Here is an 11,773-nt window from a genome sequence, read left to right on the forward strand (position 1 = left end):
CGGCCGGGGGCCCAGGGGCGCGGGGCGCGGTCACGCGCGCGCACCCACCCCTGGAAATGGGGGTAGCGTCACTCCTGCGCTCCTGCAGCCGTTTGTTTTCAAAAGATTTTTCGAGAATTGCCACCCCCAGCCTTGCAATGAACACATCACACAAACCCCTTGAAATTTAGCGTTTTGCTTACCAGCTTAAAAAACTTCCTCAGGTTGGCTTTGGGGGTTTTACTTTCTTCTCTTCTAGGTTTCACTTCTGTGGCTTCTGGGCTCTTACTCTCATCTTTGTCAGGAGCCACAGCTTCTAAAGAGGCGTCTGCTTTCTCATTGCTTACGGTCTCTGCTTCTTCCAATGCGTTCTGGGGTTATTTTGGGCAAATATTAAGACAGTGGAAAAAACATTCGGGCTTAATCAGTGAGGGTTTTTTTAAAAGAGGTTACAATCAAAGTACTTCAGCAGTACAGTAAGTTGGTACATCATGAACAAACTTGGCATGAAAGCATTCTCAGCATCGCTGTCCCTGTATAGGTTTTTCGGGAATTTGATTCATCACAATTCAAAAAAGTATAGAAGCTGGTGGGATTTTAAATACTTGTTTAAACTGAAGAAATAGCCTTTCTTGAATTGCAGTACCAGTTCCCAAACACAATAATTTATATTTGATTATGATTCAAAAAGAAAACTTAAACAAAGTTACTTACGCTTACAATACTATGTGCTGTGAGTAGATGACAAGATAGAGCCAGTAAAAATGAGAAAGGTCATACCCAGGAGTTTGCACACAAAAGAATATATGATTAAGTAATTAAAACACACCATGGGCTTTATTAATCATCAAAACTCCATTTAGCACCCTTCTTAGAGAGTGAAACACAGAAGTGCAGTGTCCCAGTGTTCTCAGGCTGGTCACATTTGCAGCACTAGCTCCTCTTCCCAGTTGTAAAGATGTGAATGATTTCTTGAGGTACAAGGTAGTTAAGTAGCTCATCTGTTACTTCACATAATCCCACAGGTCACAGTCACCCTCTTTGATAGTGATGACCCTCATTTGAATTCAAGAAAAGCTGCTGGGTGCTCAGCAGCATTGCCTTTATGGAAGGATTTTGGGTCCCGCTGAGCTTTTGTGAATTACCGGAAAGTTCCTTCTATTCTAATAGTACTTCAACCAGAGGCATACAGTTTGTAAATTCCTCTGAAATATGGATCCCCATAAGATTTATCGATTAATCTCCTGCATGTCTCATTCCACAGCCTTCTCAAGGCTATCCTGGGAATGCTCAGTGTTTTTAGCTGAACAAGACGACCTGTGCAGTGCAGAGTATGTGAACAGGAGGCACGTTGCTGCTGTAGGAGGTGGAGGCACAGCTGGGCAGGAGGCTGAACATGCATTTCCTCAGCTGACTGTTCTGCCCTGGTAAATAACATTCTTCTGTGCCTTCAAGAACTACTAATTAATTCCCATCCCACTGTAATTGTATAAAGTAGTATCTTCCTTTCTGCCATAAAAGGAAGCTATTATGCTAATAACCAGGTAATTTGACCTGAAGCAAGCCCTTTATCATTCTGCAGCTTATTGCAGAAAGGTACAGAACCCTATAAAAGCAGGATAAGTTGCACCCTCAGCCTCCAACACTGAATCAAATAGAAGCCGTTACCCTAGGTATTGGCATTTCAGCGCATGCTGCTGCTTAAAATACCAGCATGGTTACAGCTGAAATGCATGGTATGGTTACTATAGGAAAGAACTGCTGTAAATAAGTCTAAATTATTTACATTTCACAATTTTTACATGTACTTAGCGGAACTCACATGTAATACATACTCATTGTTATTTTGACCAAATTAGTTTTAGCCACATGGACACAAGAACAATTTAAAAGGTAACACCAAAGATTCTCTGCAGCCCCAGATCCTGACTCAGTGGCAAAAATGGATGTCTCCTCCAGCAGCAGCTTACAGTACTACTGCCCTCATATACTTTTCCAATTGTCTTCAACTTGGTGATTCCCATGTAGTATCTTTAGTTTAATAGCTCTTGATGGATTTTTTTCCTACAGAAATTTAGCTAAACAATTTCTGAATCGATATAAATTCCTGACATGCAGCAGTATAATAAGGCAAAGAATTCTACAGCTAAAGTATGCTTTTTAAAAAAGTACTTTCTTTTCGTTTGTCACTAAATAATTTCATTTGATACTCTCTACTGCTTTTGAGCAACAACTGATCTTTCCTGTTCACCTTTTATGTTACAGTAGTCATTCTGTATGCTACTGTCATCTTCCTTTCTGCCAACTCCTTTCTGAGCAAAAAAGTCTAATTGATGTAGTTCTTGATACAGAAGCCATTCAATGTATTTAAGCATTTTTCTCTCAGTATTTTACCCTTTAGTTCTGTCATTCTTTTTGAGTTGGGGGAACTCCACATGCAAGATGGGGACTCGCCATGGACTTCTACAGCAGCATGAGAGATTTTGCTTTGTTCTTTACTCCTCTTTTGTGGAAGAAATTAGCATTTTGGGGGTGGGGTAGGGGAGAGAATGATGAGGGAATAAATACTCCTTGTCCCCTGCTGCCCGAGATGACTGCAGCACAGCCCACTTCCCCATGGAATTGTAGATTTAATTTATATTTATGAACATTTTTGAGACAATCTATAATAATTTTAATCTATATTTCTGCCTATTCACACATACATATAATCAATTCACCATCTATTTGCTTGAAGGAAATGATTCATTGCATGAGTTGAAACAGTGGCTCAATAAAGCAGCAACCTAGCTTCTGGGTGCTCATCATTCAAAGATTACAGTTTGGGATCACATTACTGCTACGCTGTTACAGCTGCAACCCACATGAGTTTTGTCTCTCAAGCTATGTCTATGCAATGGCATTAGTGTCACTACTGATAACAAATGCATCCTGGGGCTAGATGCCAAACTTTGAAAAGCACTGTCTATTTAAATAAAGAAAAGAGCTAAGTGATAGTCAACTCTTCAGAGAGATTGATTTGTTTAAAGTAATCAGTGACTTTTTGTACATTTCTTGATGTATTCCATAGGAGGCTTTAGGAAAGTTTAAATCCTGTTTTAGAATACCTTATTTTTACTTTTTTTTTTAACTTAGATATCCAATGTAGCTATGCAGTTACTTTAATTTGGTACTATTGAGCATATCAAAGTTGATGCAGGTTATCTTGTTTGAGATCTAGGCTTGCTATTAAAGAAACATGATAAATTTCTTGTAATTATCTCCAGGAATCATTCTTGTATACTCATCTCCCTCTGTAAGACTGAATTAATAGATGTTGAAGATTTTGTTTTATGATTTTGTGATCTCAAAGATATCTCTGGAGGCCCAGTCCAACCTCCTGCTCAAAGTTGCTGAAGAACTTATTAAGTTGAGCTTTTAGTATCTCCAAGGCTGGATGTTCCACAACTTCCATGCAATCAGATCAGGGTACTCAGATATGCTGAGGCAAAAGGAAACTCTAGAGACATCACAAAACTCTCTCAAATAAGACTGATCAAGGTGGCAGATTCTTGGACTGATGACACATGGTATATTGTGTACTTCAGAGATGCAGAGATTATCTGTGCATGGTCTTTCAGTAGAAGGGAAAACCCCTTTCAGCTAAGAAGGTTTTCTGACACACTTAAGAACAGCGTTTTTGATTTTTGTTCTTGTTTCCCCTGAGAAACTGGAAGAAAATTTTCCATTTGTGCATTCAAGAGAATTGCAAGGTGTTTCTGGCAGGAACTGAAAGTGTAATGGGAAGAGCTTGACAAAAATAAAAAGTCAATAAACTTTGAATGATGTTACATTAACCTAAACGGTTCTCTAGAGCAATGGGCTAAGTTACTTCTTTACTTCACCTGGGAGAAAGACAAAAATTATATCAAGTTTTGTGACTAGTTTTAGGACTAAACTGCAGTTTGTGTATAATAATAATTTACAAAGAGTCCAACTCTATCAGCTTCATAAGTCTTTAATGCATAAATTCTCAAATGTAAGTTATCACCTTATACCTATAAATTGCATCAACTGAGGTTGCTGGATTCATGAGTCCAAATTCTGTCTCCAGTTTCCTTAGACACAAATTGTAATAAATTCAACCTAAGTCAGCAGCTATTGTTATGCACCATGGAGAGTATTTTACTTTTTACTAGTTTTTGTTTCACTATGTTTGGGAAGCATTCTTCCATCTCTTAAATGACAGTGTCACTAGTTTTCTACTAGTAATAAGCCTACTTAAAACAGTTATGGTGGAAAGTTTGTGTCTACTCTTTGAGTCGTCTTCTCGTTCTTGTTTTGGGGAACTATTGCTACACCATTTTCTTATCTAGGTTCCTGACCATACAAACTGTTGCCTTATGAGAGTGTAACTTATTTTGTGACCTGGATAACTTTGATAGGAGTTTTCCTTTTCCTTGCTGCATCTTTCCTCAAATCTGAGGTAAACATTATACCCTGCTTTGATCTTGTGCTAGAGTCTGAACTGGCACTCTCCATGGCATTTCATTAGACTCAAGGAACAGTTCTTGTATTTTTCCTGGGTCATACCTTCTTTATGAAGCAGCTTTTCTTTTATCTTAACAATATATATGAGAGATGACCTTTTGCTCAAGAAATTTCCACTTAAAAGAGCGGTCGTGCTTGAGATCTGTTCCTGCCACTTGCCGACTCACAGGCAGGAAGCAGAGAGGGTTAGGGAGACTTTAACCCACCTGCTTGCCCGCCTTTGCCAATGCAAAGACAACAGAGGTTGCTGCAGTTAAGGTAGCTCAGCTTCAGCCATCAACATGCTCTCCGACCTCCGCCCTGAAGCCCCCTGTGACCTACAGCTGCTGCCTGAAGGTGCCACTCAGCAGATCATGAGCTATAACAGCTCAGACTATTAACCAATTAGAATTAATCCCCGTCAGCTTATAGTTAAACCACACTGGTCTGTAAACAGCCCAGGACCACGGTTCTGACCCACAAGTCCTACTGGTTTTATTCACTGGGTCGAGGAGGTTAAGGGCCCTCCCTGCTGTAAGAATGGCACCTATGCCAGCAGTCAGGTTGTGAGATGTCCCTCAAAAGCCCATTGCTTATTGTCCTCCTCATTCCCTCTACCAGGGGGAATTCTCATTAAAGTTTCTTCATCCATTTACCCAGCAAAAAATGGCCAGAATCTCCTTCACTCCTACCTGACAGGTGGTATATTCCAAGATGGGAGCAGGTAAACTGCTCCCATCCTGGAATATATGGGAACTCGATAAGTCCTTGGTAATTTTAACATTTATCTCGCACACTCCACCCAAATATTTATCTTCGCTTTCCTATGGCAGAGTATGGTTGCAGCTCAGCAATAAAAGGTGTTATCCTGCTTCACTTAATAGCTAACCAGTTTGCTGTTTTATTACCAGTGCATAAATACCCCTCAGTAGAAAGGGCATGATTTTTCTGTGTTTGTATGGCAACAGAATTGCAACAGCTTAAGATTCTAGTTTTTAAAAAATATATCTGCTTTTAAAGATAGTTCACAGAGCAGTCTAAATACTCCCTCAATCACTTTCCTCTATCATTTACTGGCATGCTTTGATCAGATATAAATGAAGCGTCATGTTTCTTTGCCCTGATCAGATATCTACAAGGTCTTGAAAACCAGGTTTCCAACACAAATATGTGAAATCACTAACTGTAATTTTCTATTAATATTCCTTAGTATTTGCAAAAAAATGCTAGTATGACAAATATTTGAGTAATAGTTATAAAAACTTTTGTGCAGACTGATCAGGAAATGGGGCAGATACAGTTGAAGTGGTTTCCATCTGAGGAGTTGAATGAGGATTTTTTTTTTCTTTTACATATTTATCTTTTACATATACATCTGTAGTCAGAGCAGCGGCATTAACTGCAACATGTTGACAGGCACTTCATTAGCTTTACTTTGAAGTAAAAGCTCATCAGAAGATACATATTTGAGAGGCTGCCTGGAAGGAGAGAAGCTGGACCTGAATCCTGGATCTATTGAGTGTTGTGGTTGCTATTTGTTAGTTCAAAAGAAAAACTACACGACTGAATTATACACCTATTTGGAACAGTTGCTAGCTTCGATTCTCTATCCTAGCAAAAGGGCAGTACATTAAGGGTGCCAGAAAGAAAGATAAAATCACTGCAGAAAAAAAAAAAGACAGAGTCTTCGAACCAAGCTGAGTTTGAGGCTAACCTGTAGTCTAAGGACTTTTTTTTTTTTACATCTATCCTCTTTTTTTTTTTTAGCTTCAAACTGGCTGGGTCACCAAGGTCTTTCAAAGGAAATATAATATTACTCTCTGTCAAGAAAATCCAGTAAAGCAACATCAGCTTTTTATAGGTAAGGATTCAATGCTCACGCAGGCAGATTTTTTTTTTTTAAAATCCTTAGGACCAAACTCAGTTCTCTACTGCAGAAATTTACTCCAGAAAACTTGCAAAAACATTTGGTCTCGGGACTATTCCAGCCCCAAGAAGTTCTAACTAAGCAGAAATGACCTCATTTTATCCAGTTAAAAGTCAGGTTTCATGTACTATTGTAGTTCAGTGCATTTGGGTAAGTGATTTAACTAGCCCTTAATATTTTTGGTAGCAACCAAAACCTGCTTGGAGTTGTAGAAAGTTCTCTACACTTTCCATTCACTGATGTAAGCAGCTTTATTTTAGTGATGATGTAAGATAAATTAAACCCAACATTACGAACAAACAGAAGTAAAAGACAGAGTTTTGGTACAAGGTTTATACCCCTGAGATGTTTGAGATCCCAGGACTTCAGTGGAGATTGTTGTGAGGTTAGAGAGACACAGGGTAGGTACCTAGACCTGTTTTAGCTTAGCTATGAGATATGGGGAGCTGTTGTTCACTGTGGGCAGAACCTCCATTATACAAAACAGTAAAATATCTGTAACTATATAAGGTTTTGGTAAGATTTCAAAATGTTATTTTGAAAGATTAACCCAAACTAATCAGATTTTTTTTTAAACCAACCATCACTACTAATCGCTCCTCCACAGGAGTGATTTTCATTATTTTTCTGCAAGAAAATGCTCCCTTCTTACATGCTTTTTCTTTTTGAAACACAGGGGACCTTGTTACTTCATTATGAAAATAGTGAACCTCAGACCAGATTTATTACTCTGTTTTACACTGAAACTGCATACAACTCTTTGCCAGAAGGCCTCTTTTTTTTCTTATTTTGTCCTGATGTTGAGCATGCATCCTGCTTCCCATCTCTGTTTTCAAGTAAGCCAGACTACTCAGAGGAAGGAGTTTCTGTAGCAATAACAACTATATTAAAGACCTCCCTCTTCCTCTTCTTCGCAACTTTCCTCTCATTCTAAGAGCCTGATTCACCCAGTTCCACAGGAAATTAAGTCTCAAGCTTAGATTGTTTTCAAGCATGTTTACTCTGTAAATATCTAAACACCTTTTTTTTTTTAATATAAGTAACATACCCAAACTGTATCTCCAGTATCATTGCCCAGTAGGGAAAATACAGCTAAAGAAGTTGCAGGGCTAGCTGCTCATCTCTGTGTTTGGGAGCATTTCATTTCTGGGATTTAAACTTGAACAGAAGCCCAGGAAAGCAGTTATTCAACATACAGTGATTCAGTAAAGTTTAATACAGGTCTTCTCTTAAATGAAATGAGAAAAGAATAAGCCTTCAGCTTATAAACCACTGAGGATCATGGAAACAGGAACCATGTTTTTAAAGTTAGTCCTAGTTTTAGTTAAAAACATTACTTAACCTGAGGAAAAATACGTCTTTCCAAGCAATCGACCTCAATCCCCAAACTTAAGGGCTGATCCATTGTGGTATGAAACTTTTATCTATTGAGTAAGAATAAACCCACCAGATTCCAGGTTTTCAGACATTTAGAACTAAATCAAACAGTTCTCATAAAAATGAAATGTGTTTTTTCTAGCTATATCTCTATTATTGATATAATTTGGTAAAGACTACTATAATCTCTGTAGGATTTTTAACAAGTTTATTGAATGGACAGAACAATATTCCTTCTTCCATAATAGTATTAAAAAATAGTACAAACAGTTTTAAAGGACTACACAGTTTTATAAGTTTCTTCTACAGGAATCTAACTGCCATTATTAGCCACGTGTATGTGACCGCCCAAAGCTCACGTACGTGTTTGTAACTGCATATACTATTTATGCCCCTCATGCATTTAGTATGCGGGACACGCTCAACTTTGCAGATTTAACTGCTTTACTGTAACTCTATGCTTAGCAATAACTCTAGACACTGTGTGAAGATGGTGCTGTGGGATGGACCAGCTCTAAAATCCAGACATACCTTTTTCCAAAAGAGCTTGCTCAGTGGCATGGGAGTGGATGATGCTTTCTCCTTTGTCACCTCTTTGGGGGCTTCAGTGGCTGCTGCCTGCTGTTGGGCTGCAGGCTCGAGGGCTTTTGTATTCTGCTTAGTCGTCTGCGGCTCTTGAGAGGAAGGGACGTTTTTGTCTGATTTTACAGAGGTAATAGGCTGCTGTTCAGTGCTCTAGAAAGAAACATGAACGCATAGGCTATTGGAAACATGTGAAGGACAAGATACTTGCAGCATGTTCAGGCATCATCTGGTACAACAGGTAAGCATGCAGTGGACCATCATTGTGCAGGACGCAACAAGGTGCAGCTCATGAGCTGCATTGCCCTGTCCTTTCAAATGAAGTAATGTCTTGAACAGAGGAAACAAATTGTATAGCAACCCACCCTTCATAACAAAGATGATTAATTGATTAAGAAATTAAAAGTGTCTTTGAGACTGAAAATGACAACGGGAATAATCACCCTTTGACTGCATTATTCATACAGATAACTTGAATCATCCTACTCACTTTGGTATTAGTTGTCTGTTGGGTCTCTTTCGCAGCCTGAAGGGAAACAAAACACAAAGACAAGTCTGTCTCTGGCAATGTCAGCACTCAGTTACACAGTTCAGGAATTGTCTGTGTCACAAATTATTTTTAGTGAATGTTTGTGAAAGTCCTGGCTCCTGCAACCATGGAAACTGATCTCTGGCAGAGGCAAGGCTGCCTGAAGGGACTGCCAGCTCGCATCCTTTTACCTGCAGCAGCATTGCAGCCTTGTGTTGAATTGCTTTGTGCTCACGCTGCTGTGCTTGCAGTCCTCAACTTGTTCTTTAGAAATATGTATTTACATATGTGTTCCCAGTTTCTTCAGGTAAGACATTCCACAGAGTTTTAAGATATTAACAGAGATTTTTTTTCTGAGCTGGGTCTGCGTGTGCAACTTTCAGTGCACACTTACAAGTCAGAGCTGGGTCTTTTCCACTGGGGGAATTGCATACCAGTCAGGGACATGCTAATGTCACCTTCAAAGCAGGAGGCTTTGCTCTCTGGGATACAGAACATAGGCAGATGACTGCCTGGAAGTGAAGGGCACAGAACAGCGGTGGCTTTATAACTTAGAAGCAGGAGTTGCAGCTCTACAAAGAGAAGCTCTGCAGGTGCTAGAAGTTGGTTTAGTCCATCCACTCACACTTTTGTGCATTAGGTGGGATTTACTCTTTTGTAAAAAAAAAAAATTCTTCACAGTGATGGGTCTCCTGGTTTCATTAAAATACACGAAGCCAGGAGGGATCCAGTTTGTTAAACTCCTTTCTGGCCAGCGATACGTATCAGTATCTATTGACCATAACATCCAGCATAGCTTACGCTGAGGATGGGTATCTGAGCTGTACAAAAAGAGGAGCAGCAAGCCTCAAACTCAAGTAAATGTGAGCCCAGCACCTCTGGGTTTAGGCAGCCTGCCACACGCTTTGCAGATTTCTTGAAAGAATAGGTGAGAGTTATTTTGCAGGAGCCAAGAACTTCTTTTTGTGGTTAGCTCTAATGAACAAGATCCAGAGCAAGTGGTAAAAAGTAGTGTAATGCCACGAGCTGGCTTCAGTACTAATACTGAAAATAAGTGATTAACCCTTCCAAGTCAGAATTCCATAAATAAGTACAGTTATACTGCAAAACTGGCATGCAATGCAAGGCAAAATATACATGGATGGGAAGAAAAGAACTGACAGGGACCCAGCTGTCAAATGCCATCCAAACTCAGTCTTTGAGGTCAAATGGCCAAATCCCATTCCATCAGCCTATGTTATGGATTTATATTAGGATGCACATTTCTGTCTGAAAACAACATTCGGGAGTTGCTTTAAAGTTAGTATTTATGTAAACACAGGACACCAAAAGACAATGTTTGTTAACCTAATAATAAATCTTTTCTTAACTAAGGTACTGAGAAGTGCATTTTGGAAGACTTGCAGAGACAGAACTTTCAGAGAGAGTGAAGTGCTTAAAATTAAATATCACTACATATATTAAAATTATCTTTCAAATAAAGAAATTCATTACCTATTTGTCTAGTTGACACATCATGCTAACGCATTTCAAATGAAAAGAGATAAATAGAACTACTTTTTTTTTACTGGAGGTGATAACTTCAGGGCTTGCCTGTCACATCACTGCTCTAATTTGAATTTCCACTTTCAATCAGCATTACAAGCTAACTGTTGGCATCATTTTAATCCACCTCCTTTGTTCTTATATGTCATAAATGATAACCCACTTATTGTTTCTGTATTTTGTATGTGGAAAGAAAGCTGTGAAAATAACTTAGGAACAAGAAAAAACTATTTGAAAAGTAATGGCATTTTGTAAGACAGATTTTATTACTGTAAAAATTTAGTGCTGTTGCATTCCTTCAAGATAACTGCTTTCATTCCAGACCAAAAGTCTTTAAAATTCTATCAAATAACCTAATGAAAACCAATCATCTCTGCCAACAACTCACTGCAAGATTTTGAACTATTGTAGAAGAGACTTAGCACCTTAAAAAATGCTAGCCAGGTATGTTTTTTACCAGGAAGCTCTAATTCATTATGAACACGTAATTAATATTTCAATTGTATTAAATATCAAAACTATTAGCTATTGATGTAGTATATACAAGATGAGATATTAACTTTAAGCCATTGGCAAGAACTATAGGCTTAAAACCATTGGGAAGATTATTATTCCTTCAGTAATATGCAGATGACATTTTTATCTGAAAAATGAGAGAGTGGAAAGAATGTTTTTGTTTTGAAAATATCTTAAAAAAACTCCCTTTGCCTTGTGCCCTTGATTATAAAGCCCCCTACTCACCAGAAATTCCACGTGGGTGTTTTGAGTGAGCATTAAATATTAATTACTTTCCTCCCCCAGTGGAAGGGTCTCTGCTTCTGCATTCTTTGGGCTAAAAAGCCACAATTCTCTGCTTCCCTGCCACAGAATCAGGGCAGATTATCTTATTCAGAGAATGCAGAAATGCCCGAATACAGACCTTGAGACCAAAGCTGATAAGTTTTCAATGATTTTTTTTTTAAAGATAAAAGCTAAAGTCCTGTAAAACTACTTGCACAAAAAAGTGTGCATTTTGAACAACTTTAAAGAACCCTTGAAAACAAAACTTAATCCAGCCAAACTAAACTTAGAATTCAGTCAACACTTTTCTTGTTTTGAGTGAAAAGTAACTATTTCTGAAGGAAATTCCGTGTTCCAACCTTCTGTGCCGTATCAGATGCCCCAGTTTGCCAAATCACCAATTTTAACCACATGGCAGTGCACAGTAAGGCAATGTGGATCATAAAGCCTTAATTGTAGTTGGACTGAGCTCTTAAACCTGTCCTACAATTGCAGGCACTGTTCATATCTGCATAATTCATTGTTTGTCAGTACCTTTAATTTTA

At 38.6% G+C, this 11,773-nt stretch overlaps 1 protein-coding gene across 1 annotated transcript in view; it reads right to left on the reverse strand.

Annotated features, from left to right (window-relative positions):
* Positions 1–11,773, reverse strand: part of BCAS1 (breast carcinoma amplified sequence 1) — a 50,154-nt gene that overhangs the window by 14,586 nt on the left and 23,795 nt on the right. The window contains exons 7-9 of the mRNA XM_009326758.1: positions 8,865–8,900; positions 8,324–8,527; positions 183–350 (exon numbers count right to left, since the gene is read on the reverse strand). Of these exons, the coding sequence (XP_009325033.1) occupies positions 183–350; positions 8,324–8,527; positions 8,865–8,900 (408 nt within the window). The remainder of the gene's footprint in view (positions 1–182; positions 351–8,323; positions 8,528–8,864; positions 8,901–11,773) is intronic.

Source organism: Pygoscelis adeliae, unplaced genomic scaffold (genome assembly GCF_000699105.1).
Source record: "Pygoscelis adeliae isolate BGI_AS28 unplaced genomic scaffold, ASM69910v1 Scaffold286, whole genome shotgun sequence".
Classification (NCBI taxonomy): domain Eukaryota; kingdom Metazoa; phylum Chordata; class Aves; order Sphenisciformes; family Spheniscidae; genus Pygoscelis; species Pygoscelis adeliae.